Below are 17,165 nucleotides of genomic sequence, written 5' to 3' on the forward strand. Positions count from 1 at the left end.
TAGAAAGGTATATTTCAGTTTAAATAATTTTACTTTGAGATAAGGTTATTGAGTTAACTTAAAGGTAATCCCAGAACAAAAACAGCAGATCGTGCTATCTTCTTATCAAGTATGGAAACAAAGATACACCGTTTATAAGCACACACGCCACCAGTTGATAATATTCATGGAATTGGGTAACAGCTAACATATATGCTATGATAACAATCTTACCTGCTCATACAACAGATCCGAATTTTGTGATATGATGGAATTCAGAAAAATATTATTTCTCTGCTTTTTATTTTTTAAACTTGGCATATTTCTTTCCAGCTGTGTTTTTCCGGATTCATCGTGTGACCTGTCGTAATGTCTACGTGAGCATCAACATAAAATAGGTATCGTTAATGTGGGTCTAGATGGTAAGTATGACGTAATATGTAAACTATAACATCTGCTTTAATCTTCATCTAACAGAACAAGACGAATCACCATGCTGTCAATTGCAGTTCTCTTTGTATTGCCATTATATGGTAAGTTCGTTGATGATAAGAATAATAGTAATAATAATAATAATAAAGCACTTCGTTATAACAGAAATTATGCGAAGAGTACATTTTTGTTTTTTCTTAATCACATGTTATCTCCGCCAAAGTAATGTACCAAAAAAGGTCCTCGTTCTTTCTTAGCACGTGTCTATTCGCATATTTTGTTCTGTTTGACCATATGCATTTGACCAACATTTCTTCGTTTTGCTTTTGCCTTTTTAATTTTTCAGCTACGTGTGTCTTCGGATATCTAGAGTTAAGTAATTACACCTCATTACATTCATTACCCTAGGTACCTGGAAAGTGAATTATATGAACACGAGTAATTCATGAAGCATTCTGAGTGATTTGACTGGATCCAATTTAAACTGCTCAGAAAATTTAACTTTCATCCTGATCGTTAGGTGGAGCTATAGCTGCGTCAAGAATACATTCATACGAAGTAAACCATTTACATCAGGCTGTTTGCTAGAGCTAAACAGGGTCGATCTTGCTTACTGTAAACGCTTGGACTGACGGTCGGGCTGCATTTTTAAAACATCGAAATCCTCATTCTGATTCACGGTTTGATTATCGCCGATGAAAAACATGATACCGAATCAAGTGAATCATACATGCTTCGTGATTCAAAGTGAATCAAAGATGACGACTCTACTCCTGATTTCGAAAAACCAGTATGAATGAATACAAGTAACACTATATATAGTCAGTCAGGATCCCGATTCTCTGTTGAATCCAAATTTTGATCCCTAAAAGGTATTGCAGCTCTGGGTTTCCTCAATCATTGAATACAAATAAAAAGTAAGATACTCATGAAAATCTCAGATAATAGTCGGGTTTATAGTTTCATACAAAAATTGCAGAGGAAACAAAAGTAGATGAGTAGGTGTAAGAAAAATCGTATCTACGCAAGATTCGATGACGTTTATTTACAGAAGACAAATATGTAAATCACAGGAGCCTGTAGAATATTATTCCATCGATAATAAGTACTTATGATGTGTAGACCGTTGCAAGTTAGTACGGGAGATTCATCATTTGACGAAGATTAGATACATGAAATAAAATAAAATGAGTAACCGCACATCTTTAATATCATACACTGGGTTCCCCGTCTCTGATTAACTTGTATGCAAAGGTAAATTCTTATGAAGATATAGTCTTTGCTAAATCCCCAAAAGAAATGTTTGCTGCATCCCCAATAGAGAGTTTTGCGGAATCCCCAATATAAATGCTTGCGGAATCCCCAGTGGAAACGATAAGCTGTAAATCTTCCAATTTATTACTTTTATTTTGCCCATAAAAAAGATTTGGGATGGCCATTGCCAGAGCAGCATGAGCGGAGGGGCGGGGGGTCTGTGTGTGTGTGTGGGGGAGGGTTTCCGGAATTTACGGAATCTACATCCCCGGCTAAAAAACGCACATACCAACGTACATTCGCTTGAAATTTGACCATGGTTTTATTCTTCATAACATGTATTGGGTATCGTACACAATGTGAGTAAACAGATACATAGACTTTTGCTTTGGTGCCATTTCGAGGAAATTCAGGGCTCTTTTTAAATGTTGGAAACCCCCTCTGCCAACAATTAACATGAACCGTCCCTGGATCTATGACCACATGAAGGCCGGTTTATACATGATATGTACGACCTAATGAGTGTGTATTTATAATTAGGGCCTATACATCACAGTGTAACCTAATGAACGTGTATTTTTAATAAGGACCTGTACATAATAGTACAACCTAATGAATGTGTAATTTTAATATTGACCTATATACATCACAGTGCAACCTAATGAATGTGCATTTATAATATGGACCTATACATCACAGTGCAACCTTATGAATGTGTATTTATAATACTGACCTGTACATCACAGTGTAACCTAATGAATGTGTATTTTCAATAAGGACCTATACATAATAGCACGACCAAATGAATATGTATTTATAATATGGACCTATACATCACAGTGCAACCTAATGAATGTGTATTTATCATATTGACCTATACATCACAGTGTAACCCAATGAATGTGTATTTATAATATTGACCTATACATTACAGTGCAACCTTATGAATGTGTATTTATAATACTGACCTGTACATCACAATGTAACCTAATGAATGTGTATTTATAATATTGACCTATACATTACAGTGCAACCTTATGAATGTGTATTTATAATACTGACCTGTACATCACAGTGTAACCTAATGAATGTGTATTTTCAATAATGACCTATACATAATAGCACGACCAAATGAATATGCATTTATAATATGGACCTATACATCACAGTGCAACCTAATGAATGTGTATTTATCATATTGACCTATACATCACAGTGCAACCTAATGAATGTGTATTTATCATATTGACCTATACATCACAGTGCAACCTAATGAATGTGTATTTATCATATTGACCTATACATCACAGTGCAACCCAATAAATGTGTATTTATAATATTGACCTATACATCACAGTGCAACCTAATGAATGTGTATTTATAATATGGACCTATACATCACAGTGCAACCTAATGAATGTGTATTTATCATATTGACCTATACATTACAGTGTAACCTAATGAATGTGTATTTATAACATGGACCTATACATCACAGTGCAACCTAATGAATGTGTATTTATCATATTGACCTATACATTACAGTGTAACCTAATGAATGTGTATTTATAATATGGACCTATACATCACAGTGCAACCTAATGAATGTGTATTTATAATATGGACCTATACATCACAATGCAACCTAATGAATGTGTATTTAATAGAAAACTGTTTTTGGTTTATCATTTTAGTCTTCACTTTTTTGGGAAGAAAATCACACAGTTATAAATAAAACATTTCCAGGCTGAATTACAACCTGCAATTTTTCCTCCATACAGTATGTCAAGTTGACAAAAACAGTGGTATCATTACATTATGTCCCATCATACAGAATTGTGTCCGTACAGTATGTCCAATCCGTCAGAATTGTGTCCGTACAGTATACCCGTCCGACAGAATTATATCCGTACAGTATGTCCCGTTGGACAGAATTATGTTCATACATTATGTCCCATCTGACAGAATTGTGACAACAATGTATTCATAGACAGTTTAATAATGATCGAATCCACTTGCTCGTTGGAAGGCACTATTATGAGTTACCTCCCCTTTCCATTTTCTGTTCATTATGTTGAATTCCACAATTTCGCACTTTGCGTTTGATTTTTAAAGGAAAGGAATTTTCCAGATTTATCTCAATGATTATCATGGTTATTTAAAGAAGAATCTGAATGTCTCAGGTATTCTTAAAATAACTGTTCCTTTTTACTTTGGTGTATTGATGGTTGCCACTTGGGTTGGTGAGTAGGCCTATACAGCTTGGCCTCGCTTCAAATGTGCATCTCTTAGACTGCTAGATCCTGACAATGTCACTTTCCGGAAATCAAATTTTAATTACTAAAAACAGCCAATAAATAGTTACTTTTTCTACGTTTTGTTATTCATTCATCGCAGTCCAGAAGCTTGTAATATCTAATCTGTCGAAATTCATTTTCCCTATTTTACAAATTACAAAAGTTAGTGTGTTTTGGACCAGCTTAAGGTCGTTTTTCGAATACTTAGGTCCAGCCATTTTACCAGCTGTCAGCTTTAGATAATGCATAGTTTCGATAATAACTACAAGTAAAGAAATTTCAATCACAGAACATGAAAGTAGCATAAATGTATATTAACATTTGCTCGAGTGTGAAAAGCCTCACCATACCGGCCCCTCTCTCAGAAGTACATACTGTAGTGGAAACTCCCTCGGCTACACTACCCCGAGTCTCCTTATCTCAAGTTGTTTAGGATAGATCTTTGTATTTGGAGTGATACCCCGCTGAATCTGTCTGAGGACTGGCGCGCCAGAGTGCGACAGATTTCTACCTCAGCTGGATATCGTCTTATTCCCGGCTTTTTGTTGCCGACTGGGTCGCCGACTGAGTCGCTGTGTCGCTGAGTCGTCGACTGGGTGTCCTGTGGTCGCAGGGTGTGTTGTCAACTTGATCGTCGTCTGGGTCGAAGAGTAGCCCACTGTGTCACTGACTTGGTCGCAGAGTTGCAGACTGGGCCACAAACTGTGTCGCAGAGTCGCCGACTGGGTCTTTCTCTGGTCGCAGCTGTGTCGCAGAGTCGCCGATTGTGTCGCAGAATCGCCGACTGTCTTCTTCAAGTCACAGAGTCACGTTGTTATCCGATCGAGATCGAGAGAGAGAGAGAGAGAGAGACGACAGTGCGAAATGATGAAAGAAGAGTTATCCTCAGTCAAAACATGTATTGCCAAAAGATTTCAGCTTTCCTTGATCGAGACTTATATCACCTGTCGTTTGGTGAACGAAAGACCATGTTCCTACTCTTTTCCGATTTCCTGGCCTGGCTCTCTCCTGTCCAGCGAAATACGACCAAATGTGCTTACTCTGGTGGGCTGGTTATACTGCTTCACTTGCAGGGGACATCATCGCACTATGCCACTTGCTAACACACCATCATAGCAGCCACAGTTGGCCCATATATATACAAAACCCAGGTGGAATCACGTGACCCAAAAAACTAAGACGCTAGATGGCAATTCAAAGTCTGCCAAGCATTCAAAATCAGAACATACACTTTAACGAAAGGAAAATTATATTAACGAAAGGAAAATTAATGTTCATGGGTTTTCCTCGTTACAATACTAACTTTAGCCACTTATGTTACATGACCTTTATGTAAAGGTCTGCAATTAAGCCTATTCGTTTCCAGGATAAGTACAGATAGATCCATAACTTTTGGTGATCTTTTAGATGATTTAATTACACACTTGGAAAACAGCTCTTTCTTTCAGTGCATCGTTTGCAAATGCCTGTCGCAATAGCCACAGCTCACAAGTTTTATTCGTTGGTCTATAGTAGGAACATTCTTGTAGCTTTCACGTATTGAGAGAAACGACACATGATCGTAAGTTTTAATTGACCTGGCTTAATCGTAATGTCTCTGACATTTCGGTGATTGAATATACATTTCTAATGCATCAAGAAACTATTTTTGTTTTTAAATTGGAGTCAGGGAGGCGGCCATTTCAATGTTCGTCTTGAGCAATTCGAATAATGCGTTTACTTAAACCAGCTTCCAGGAAAACAACACATTATATAGGTTGTATTTGCTTAATGTCATGCTCCAGTGGTTTTCTGGCCAACAAATTCGACATTATTTTCTCGAAAACGGGAATGATGGAGTAGTTACGATTGGATCAAGATTTATTACTATATGCATTTCAGACAGGAAAGCTATATACTGTTCAAATATTGCAGGTCTGGCATTGGACTGCACCACGCTCGCAGACGGCGACTATGAAATCGGGTGTAAGAATTATGCCACCTGTACCAATGGTCACCTTTTGATTCACGAGTGTGGAGTGGGCTTGGTGTATAACAAGAATACCCACAAATGTGACAAGTAAGTAAAATAAAAAGAGATACACACGCACGCACATGCATGATGCAATTTATAGAAAGAGGCGCACATATAAATATTGACATATAACTGACAATGTTCATTTCTTTTTTCTCCTGATTCACAATGTCAGAAAAAGACCACGTATTACCTCTGCAGCATGTAAAAAAATGAAAATATTTACGAGATACATTATTTCATATATATACAATAAAACCTCTCAAGACCGAAACTTCTGCAGACCAAAATACCCTTGATACCGAATCGAATTTCTGGTCACTAATTGTTCCTTCTTTCTATTCAGTAGATTGTAACTAAGTCAGTAGAAACCACTTCAGTCTAAAAATTGAAAAATTGAATTAAATATTAAGTCCCAAATTTAAATTTTACAGTAAATTTAACGATATTTCAAACGAAACTAAAACACTCTATATATTCAACGTACAGATATATATATATATATATATATATATATATATATATATATATATATATATATATATATATATATATATATGTAGATGACCTCTTTATGCAGGTTCAAGTTTTAAACTTGGTTTTAGAACAAGTACCTAGAATTGAGTACCATTTGTAATGGTAGTGGTAGTGGTGCATTATGTACAGATTTAGTTTAATGCACTATTCAGGAAGATCGTAAAATGCATGGCAATGATATTCTCTCCACATTTTATGTTCCAATCTAAATTGCTGTAGTCTGCATAGTTTATTCTATCCTATAAATGAAAACATCTCTTTAATCCATCCTATAAAAGAAATCACCGCTATAATCCATCCTATAAATGAAATCACCGCTTTAATCCATCCTATAAATGAAACCACCGCTTTAATCCATCCTGTAAATAAAATCATCACTTTAATCCATCCTATAAATGAAATCATCACTTTAATCCATCCTATAAATGAAATCATCACTTTAATCCATCCTATAAATAAAATCATCACTTTAATCCATCTTATAAATGAAATCATCACTTTGATTCATCCCATAAATGAAATCATCATTTTGATCCATCATATAAATGAAATCATCACTTTGATCCATCCTCACTTTAATCCATCCTATAAATGAAATCATCACTTTGATTCATCCTATAAATGAAATCATCACTTTGATCCATCCTATAAATGAAATCATCACTTTAATCCATCCTATAAATGAAACCACCGCTTTAATCCATCCTATAAATGAAAACACCTATTTGATCCATCATAATTATGAACTCATCACTTTAATCCATCATTTAAATGAAAACATCACTTTGATCTATCCTGTAAATGAAATCATCACATTGATCCACCATATATATGAACTCATCACTTTAATCCATCATTTAAATGAAAACATCACTTTGATCCACCCTATCAATGAAATCATCACTTTAATCCATCCTATAAATGAAATCATCACTTTAATCCACCCTATATATGATATCATCACATTGATCCATCCCATAAATGAAATCATCACTTTGATTCGTCTTATAAATGAAAGCATCACATTAATCCATCCTATCAATGAAATATCACTTTATTCCATCCTATAAATGAAATCATCACTTTAATCCATCCTATCAATGAAATCATCACTTTAATCGATCCTATAAATTAAATCATTATCCAAAATTATTAAATAAATAAATACATCAAGTGGTCAGTTCGGCAGGGTATGGTGGCCGAATATATGCCAAAGTACATAAGGATGATTCAGAGATTTACATTTTAAACAATCTACTATTAGTATGGAGAATTCTGCGGAGAACTTTGTATTGAAAACTCTGAAGACCCGCATGCTCAGTAGTAGAAAATGGTAGGAAAAATATGGATTCCAGTCTTTGTGTGAGCAATTCTGACTTAAAACAGAGTTCCATTTGGTTTCCATTTAAACTGGAAGTAGTTTTCTCCTTCAAATATAATGCAAATAAAAAAAAATAAAAAATAAAATAAAAATTGCAGTTATATCGTGTTTCTTGAGAAGATTTTCACGTAGTGAAGATTCGAATTCGATAGTATATCTATTTATTTTTTTCCAGGTTCTTGGTATTTCGTCAAGAATTCTACAGAATTGTACCAAAAGTAAAATAAAATAATATTTGTGTGAATTAGTATGCAAGAAACACACCATAATCCTTTCTGATGTCATTAAAAATACAGACTTTTCACATAACGATTGTGTTATTATTTATTTTGATGTATTTATTATATCAGAATGGCATCGATAAATTTTGTTCAGGAGTTGTGGTGGGATAGTGATCCAATTCTAACCATACAAAAAATACATCTTTCCGAAACATGTTAAACTTGTGTGAAACTACGTAGAGTCCTTTTTTTTGCAAAAAAATATTGTGCTCTGAGTTATAATGGATATTTTTTCCATCAATCACCAGCCCAGCGAATGTCCCGCCCCCTTGTAACGAGGCAAACCACTGCACCACCTTGAGTGACGGACGATACGCCATAGTACATTCTCCAGTGAACTGTACGTCATACTATACATGCATGGGCGGCAGGCTACTTGGTGTCAACCTTTGCACGCCAGGTACATACAAGTGAAGTGTACGAGTGTGCGCGTGCAGCTTTTTAAATGTTTACTGATTCCGCAGCAAATACTAGGGACCGACTATTATTTTAATGGGGTGGGTTGGATTTTCTTGTGAGCCGCAACTTTTACTTTTCTTTATTTTTTGTTCAAGTATGAGAGCAAGCATAATTTAAAATAATTAATGCGATAATCATGAGTAAGTGCCTTTTTCAAGGTCATAAAGTTATGGTCAGGTGAAATTCGAACTCGCGAACATCTTCCGCATCACTAAAAACCAGGCAATGCTGCCTCCATTGTGTACTGATATAAATACATGTATTCGATCAAAACTGGAACCTATAAGAAATGAAGAAAAGACGTAGAGACATTATTTATTTATTTTTTATTTATTTATTTATTTATTTGACTTTTGATAGGACAGTGAACATAAAACTATCAACTAATCAGATAGAAAGTTGACTAGATTCTGATTTTGATCACGAACTGTTTTTATAACTGACAGTCTAGCTTAAAACACAGGATCAATGACCAGTAACTGAGTAACTCCAAGTTGCACTACCTTAAAAAAACTGGAGGCTTTGGACTAATTTTGGGGGTTGTATGCACGAATGTTTCCAACAGACATCAAAAGTCAGAACTTTAAATTAAATCTAGTAATCTATACGATTGAAATATGAGTTTGACTATAACTTCACAGCTTAAATGTCTCAAGTCTAGACCTAACTTTAAAACATGTGTTGATGGAAAGTGAAATCATGAGTACTTATTTGCAGCTCATGGATTCATTAATGGGTGCATTGTTTTTTTGAAGCAACTTTCTAGTCCTGTCCACGTGTACGTTCATACATGTATATTTTGACCCTCCTGTCCATGTGTAAGTTCATACGTGTATATTCTGACCGTTCTGTCCATGTGTACGTTCATACGTATATATTTTGACCGTCCTGTCCATGTGTGTGTGTGTGTGTGTGTGTGATTTAGATTTTTAACGTATCTTTAACAATTTTTCAGTAATATCGCTACGATGTCAGCAGTGTGACAGTTTATAGTGATGTCTAGCACTGGGGCATCATGCCGCAGACATGTAGCATGATGTCCCACGCAGTCACATTATCCTGCAACCAGGCCGACCAGTCCTAACACTAACCTCTTAATGCTGAGCGCCAAGCGAGGCAGCTGTTTGCACCATTTTTGTCAGTTTTTGGTATGACTCGGCCGGGGTTCTAACCCACGATCTCCCGCATCCGAGGCGGACACTTTAACCACTAGGCCACCGGGGCGGTCCTGTCCATGTGTACGTTCATACATGTATATTCTGACCGTCCTGTCCGTGTGCAAGTGCATACATACACATTTTGACCGTCCTGTCCATTTGTACGTTCATACGTGTATATTCTGACCGTCCTGTCCATGAGTACATGCATACATGTACATTTTGGCCGTTCTGTCCATGTGCACGTGCATACGTGTTTATTTTGACCGTCCTGTCCATATGTACGTGCATAGATGTAAAACTTTTACAGTCCTGTCCATGTGTACGTTCATACGTGTATATTCTGACCGTTCTGTCCATGTGTACGTTCATACGTGTATATTTTGACCGTCCTGTCCATGCGTACGTTCATACGTGTATATTCTGACCGTTCTGTCCATGTGTACGTTCATACGTGTATATTCTGACCGTTCTGTCCATGTGTACGTTCATACGTGTATATTTTGACCGTCCTGTCCATGTGTACGTTCATACGTGTATATTTTGACCGTCCTGTCCATGCGTACGTTCATACGTGTATATTCTGACCGTTCTGTCCATGTGTAAGTTCATACGTGTATATTCTGACCGTTCTGTCCATGTGTACGTTCATACGTATATATTTTGACCGTCCTGTCCATGTGTACGGTCATACGTGTATATTTTGACCGTTCTGTCCATGTGTACGTTCACACGGGTATATTTTGACCGTTCTGTCCATTTGTAAGTTCAAAAATGTCAGTTTTGACCGTCCTGTCCTTGTGTACATTCATACATGTATATTTTGACCGTCCAATCCGTGTGTACGTTTATGCATGTATAATGAGTTTTTACACTTTATAGCTTTCAACTCCTCTATCACTATTTAAAGTAAAAGTCTTTTGACCTGATTAGAACCGAGATGTAGGACTTCAAAAAAAGTTTAAACATTTTTTATCAAAACGGCGAGGTCGGGGAGAAAAGATTAGATAGGAGAAAAAGAAACTTCTAAATGCGTATAGGGTTCAAGTTTTTGACTTACATTTATTTATTCATTTATTTATATATTTATCTTTTTTGTTTAGTGTACCTTTATTTGAATTATTCTATTCAATCAATTTTATACACACTTTTATTTTACCCATCTTTTATATGGCATTTTCAATTTGAATTTTGTACTCAAGAAAAAACGGATTTCAAAATAAATAATCCGTTATTGTTTGCTTTCTAGGAACTGTTTTCAACAATCTTCTACAGACATGTGATTGGCCCGATGACGTGGCGCCCCCTTGCGGAACCAAGCATTAAATACTGGTTGCATAAGTTACATATCCTGTTAAATAGCAATATTTAAAAACAATATAAAAAATATGCATCGATATCTTTTGTGTGATATCTGTATTTATGACATACCCATTTAATCTTATCTGGTTGATCTGGCGTCCGATACAGATGTTCATTCAGTGACTCTGTATCGCACACCTAAACTTTTCGTATCGCACACCCACCCACTTTTACAACCTGAAATATTCATTGAATGTCCACTATAAAGGATCGGGAATGGTTTATTGCTATACATTTTAGATTATTCAAGATTCCACATTTGTAATTTTAAGAAGTGCAGTCATGGGGGTAAAAATGGCCTCTTTGTAGGTAGGAATAATGGGAGAGTACACTAAGTAGCGACGGGCAGTTTACGGACATTTCAAGGTATCTACCGCGAGAAACTATAGTTAGCTGAGGTGGACAACAGAATTGTGGACAGAATGTTTTACAGTAAGTTCTCAGATGAAGCTGGTGTGCGAAGTGACATGAGAGAGAGAGAGAGAGAGAGAGAGTAATCCGCTGCTGAAATCTCGTATCGAAAGTTTAAAAAAAAAAACTCAGGACAAAGTAAGAAATATTCATGGAGTCATGCCAAGATTCAAAACATGGTTTGAAATGCCTCCCCCCGCCCACCAGGTTAGGAGTAAAATTAACTCTATGTTTAATACCCAAGAGACATTCCACAATGTTAAGTCATCTAAATTTCCAAACTTACCCGAAATCTGTATCATCTTCAGAGTGTGAAAATAAGGTCCGTGGAATATTTTTTAAAAAGAGCAACTTTATTTGGAAGGACTTTCAATTTGTCTGTTAAAATTAATTTTGAATCGAATTTTAGTAAATCTGAGGATGAAACTGACAAACATTTGCAACATAAAAGTAGACGTATCACAACGAGAAGCAGCTGATTGTGACGCAAATTTATATGAATTACATCTTGTTGCAATGTTGAGATTTTTTTTTCAACACTGTGACGCAAATTTAGAAGAATTACATCTTATTACAACGGGGGCTAATGAAGAGATGCGTCTGTTTGCTTACATTTTAAATTCTTGGGACTGTTCAACTATAAAAAATAGAAGAAAACATATTGGTTAGAATTTGTTTGTTAAAATATATGCAGATCAATTTTAAAAATCTCGTCTGAAGGTTAGAACGAGACTGAATCTTCGATTTTTAAAAAAATATATACTTAAATTATTACTGTAAGTTCGCTAAATCGATAAAAAATTTTATTATATGCTCATTTTTGTCTCCGTTAACTTTACATTGTCAGAATCGTGCAATATTTTACGATACTGCACACCTTCATATTGCACTCACGTGCACGTCACGTGTACCCAATATTATATTAGGAACTATTTTATAAACAACTCATGTACACTCATGTATTAGACGCTTTACAGTTTGGTTGATTAAGTTTGTTTCTAAATGAACTAAAGCAAATGTTTCGTGGATTGCCATATACCAACTGCTTTGCCACATTCCGCGTTTCACAATGTCGTACCTCAAGCCCCAAAATATAGCATGTTCCGAAGGGATTCCAATATTCTTGGAATTTCCGATATTCCAAATGATGTATTCAAGAATATCTTTTGAAGAAGTTGACAAAATCTTACAAAATAGTGTGTTAGTTTAATAGTCAATGAACAATTAGTAACTTAGTAATGAATAATTAAAAGAAATAATTCCTCTCGAATTATACATGAACGCTCAGTAATGAATAATTGAAGAAAAATCTCCACTCGAATTATACCCGAACACTTAGTAATGAATAAAGGAAATAAATAATTCCTTTCGAATTATACCCGAACACTTAGTAATGAATAATTGAAATAAATAATTCCTCTTGAATTATACCTGAACACTTAGTAATGAATAATTGAAATAAATAACTCCTATCGAATTATTCACAACTTTAAATTATGTTCAAAAAAGAGTTCCACCGACTGATATAAAGCAGGTATAAATTATTAGTTTTTTAATCGCTGTTAAACACATTTTCACCTTACCTATAATATGATACAATGTGAAGAATTCCAATGAAGAAACCTAATCTAACGGTAAACAAGAGATTCTTTGAACTCTGGCTACGTAAAGAAGTTGTTTACAACTTACAGTTATGGACAGTTGTTAGCATTATCAACTCGTTGTTTACATTAGGTACAACTTACAATCATTGATAAAAATTAAGAACACATTATATGTATGTATGTATGTATGTATGTATGTATGTATGTATGTATGTATGTATAGAAAAGAGAGGTGAAGATCGAGAGATGCGATGTTTGTGTGTATATTATTATATTATCAAACAGGTTAGAATTGTATATGTTATAATAAGAAAGCAGAATACAGAAAAGAAACAAGTTGACAGCAGGCTTTCCGTCTGTGGCTTAAATACTTTGTACCTTTCCGAATTAAAAAAAAATATTTTTGAAGCCTTATGTTGAAACACCAGAGGATACGATTGGACAACGAGACGTAAACATTTCCACATGATGAAATTGAAAGCAATCACGATAAGTAAGCAGTGGTCTGGTCTCAAATTATTTCTCAATAGGGAACTTATGTCATTAAATCTATACAAGCAAAATGCGTCTAAATTTGTGCGTGGGAGCTAGGTTGGTAATGACTTTGAAAACGAAGTTTATTAATAAATAAAGAAGCTTAGCAAATTACCATTTGGTATTTTTTATTATGGCTGTGATTTTAAACATTATCGTACTTCTGGTCCAATGTTAAGAAAGTCAAATACTTAGAGTGCAAGGGGCAGTTTTAATATACAAAGTGAATGTCGCATCCTACAGCCTAATATAAAAAGTCATAAAAATAAAATACACTAGTGACGTAGGGACGATTAATATTCGTGGATAGCTATAATAAATCCAAACATAAAAATATTATTCCCTTGGCCCGACAAATTAGTGGCAGTTTATAGCAAAAGGAAGTTAGTGCACCTCAAACCCAAATGTATACATGCATTTTTCACGTCTGAAGGTAATTTTGTACACCAAGTGAAGCTCACAGTGCAAATACAAGCCCTATTCCCAGGCGATAACTCAGCGAAAAATTTTGTACTAAACGGCTTGATGTAATTGCTATTTAGGCAATTTATGGTCTGTTCTGCTTATGTCGAACCAACATGTCTACTGATATGGGTGGCTAGCTTTCTTCCGAGCCGACAATTGATATTTCACTATCTAGATATAGCCAAGTAACTATTGGGTGTGTACATGAATCGCATCAATATCAAGAACAAGATAAGTTCGAAGCACATAATTCACAAATATATCAATATCTTTAATTGTTAAATAATAACAGATGAAAACGTCACAACGTAGCCTTAAGTTAAGAAATCTGACACGGGTCAATGTACAAAAGTACCCCGTGCCACTTCACTGTCTCTCTGCAAGTTATCGTGATGTGCTAGTTACCATTATCGTCCGTGGATGACTACTTGATACAAGATGGTCACTGCGTTTACCACTGCAATGAATATAGGCTAATTGCATACAATTCTTCTATTAATCTCATAAACTCATCTTAAAATATGTTAATTAACACCTGTCGCACCTGTTATGTCACTGTCTACTGCATGTAAAAATATTTATCTGATATTGGGTATAATTTAAAATTCTAAATCCTTAACCTCGATTTGATTTTCCAATTAGAACCCAGTGCAAACAGCAGACTGACTATAATGCAATTTGTTTTGTCTACTTTGCATCCATAAATGAGCCTGTCATACTCATCACCGTATGTTACCTCCCTCATACTCATCACTGTGGATTACCTCCCCCATACGCATCACCGTGGGTTACGTCCCTCATACTCATCATCGTGGGTTACCGCCTTCATTCTCATCACCGAGGGTTACCTCCCTCATACTCATCACAATGGGTTACCTCCCTCATACTCATCACTTCGGGTTACCTTCCTCACACTTATCACCGTGGGTTACCTCCTACATGCTCATCACCGTGGGTTATTTCCTTTATACTCATCAATTTGGGTTACCTCCTTCATACTCATCACTGTGAGTTACCTCCCTCATACTCATCACCGTGAGTTACCTCCCTCATACTCATCACCGTTGGTGACCTCCTTCATACTTATAACAGTGGGTTACCTCCTTCAGGAAGATGATAACTGCTACAAAGCTGTAAATTTGTTAGTACAATACAACGAGGATAAAACCGTACATCTGATGATTATATCATCAAATTTTACCTAATAGGTAGAAGAGAAAACGATCAAGAAATTTTCCTTGCCGTGATGTCACGACGTTGCATATTAGTACCCTGCAGACGGCACAATATATAGATAACATCACAATGAAGTACATCATATCCGTTATGCATAGTCTGGATTTTATCTTTTTCTTATCGTTACGTTTTTGGTTCAATTTGCGATTAGAAAAGTAACTTAGGATGCAGTCAGTGCGCTCGTGTACTAATGCGCGGAACCTATGGGATAAAGATTAGATGACCCGGATGTCGCAAGTACCTTACGCACATTCGCAACTTTGACGTCAATCCTACGGATCATAACTAGAAAATATGCTGAAATATTTCATTCGGATAACCTCTGGCATTTAAGAAAAGTAAGAGCTGACCAAGAAGTTGCGAATTTATTTTATTTTTTTCATTCGCAACTTATCCGTCTATTCTACCGTCAATCTAATAGCACAGATTGCTGAGATGGTCCTAATAGATTGCAGTTTCTTTTCTGCGAATTAACTTCCAACGAAGAAAAAAATATTACCTTTTTATCGTAAATTACTGTGCCGACATGAATCTGTTTTATAGGTTTTTAAATTTTTTGCATATTTGCATTATTCAGTAAAATAATTTCCCATATTTTGTTTGTTTCACTGGTAATCCTGGCTATATAATAAAATACCTTGTATATCTTAGCTATCGTTAAAAGAACGTTTAATTCCTTTTAATTTGGCGTAAGATTCATGGATGTAATTTGGATTGGAGAGAATATAGCTAAATTCAGATATGCACCTCTCAAAAGACTGCTGTCTCCGTTTGGTCTTTTTCTTTTCCTGAACTTCAGTTTTAAATTGAAATAACATAATTAGCTGACAACTTTTCTTTTTCGCCTTTTCGATATATTTTATAAGCCATTTCTTGACTTATCCCTCTTTCTGACGCAAATAATAAGTGTAGATAGGCAACAGAAAGGACCGAATACGTGTTATTGTTGATTGTATTGCTCAAACTTTAAGACACAACAATCTAAATAGTCCTTTTGATTAATAATATGGTATCTCTTCCACATTCATTAATACCAAAGTCTCTCCCCACCAATCCGCACCCCACCCCCCACCGGGGGCCGTATAGTTGTGACAACTGTTGTATTTTATAAATGCACCTTGCAACTTCTCAACCTTTCTGAAAACGTTACATTAATAGAGATAAACATGAAACATACCACTATTATTTCTGACGTATCACTCAGAAATTTTGCTATTTGAGTATGAGTAGTAACATACGGCACTTAGGGTCATATCTGGAAAACAACTGGCAGCTGTATGTGCTCACAGCGGAAATTCTCTGTAAATATATCAACAGGTTTTACATTTTGCTGGTATTGTGGGGTCATTGGGCTGGTACTATGGGGTCATGTGAAATTTATTGGGTCATAACGGGAAATCCCACGTTGAAATGTAGATAAATTAAAAGTAGAATGCTACTATGGGGCCATACGAGATTTATCGGGTCATAACGGGAAATCTGATGTTGAAATGTACATAAATTAACATTGGAATGGTACTATGGGGTCATACGAGAAATGTAATGTTAATATGGAGAGTGTTATTGTCCGTTTCAGTGTTAACACATTTATCGGGCCAACATTTATAGGGTGAAACATACTATGCCAATACACTTCATAATTACAAACACATACCATACTATCCAGCACCCAGTTTCGATATACAATCGAACACATACCACTATTATGCAACGAAAAGGGTAGGAATCTTTCTAGACACGCTATACCTATATACATGTTTTC

The 17,165-nt window shown here is 35.6% G+C and overlaps 1 protein-coding gene across 2 annotated transcripts in view; it reads left to right on the forward strand.

Annotated features, from left to right (window-relative positions):
* The first annotated feature begins 382 nt into the window (after positions 1–382).
* LOC149777218 (peritrophin-48-like) overlaps positions 383–17,165 on the forward strand; it is a 36,830-nt gene continuing 20,047 nt past the window's right edge. Inside the window, exons 1-4 of one of the 2 annotated variants that reach the window (XM_089941954.1) lie at positions 383–512; positions 5,877–6,021; positions 8,424–8,575; positions 11,041–11,190. In XM_089941954.1, the coding sequence (XP_089798080.1) occupies positions 473–512; positions 5,877–6,021; positions 8,424–8,575; positions 11,041–11,117 (414 nt within the window). In that variant the 5' untranslated portion in view covers positions 383–472 and the 3' untranslated portion in view covers positions 11,118–11,190. Of the gene's footprint in view, positions 513–5,876; positions 6,022–8,423; positions 8,576–11,040; positions 11,191–17,165 lie in introns of those variants that run through there. The other variant, XM_089941955.1, reaches the window with a different exon arrangement.

The sequence above is a fragment of the Sinohyriopsis cumingii genome, chromosome 18 (assembly GCF_028554795.1).
Source record: "Sinohyriopsis cumingii isolate HCF-2022 chromosome 18, ASM2855479v2, whole genome shotgun sequence".
NCBI lineage: Eukaryota > Metazoa > Mollusca > Bivalvia > Unionida > Unionidae > Sinohyriopsis > Sinohyriopsis cumingii.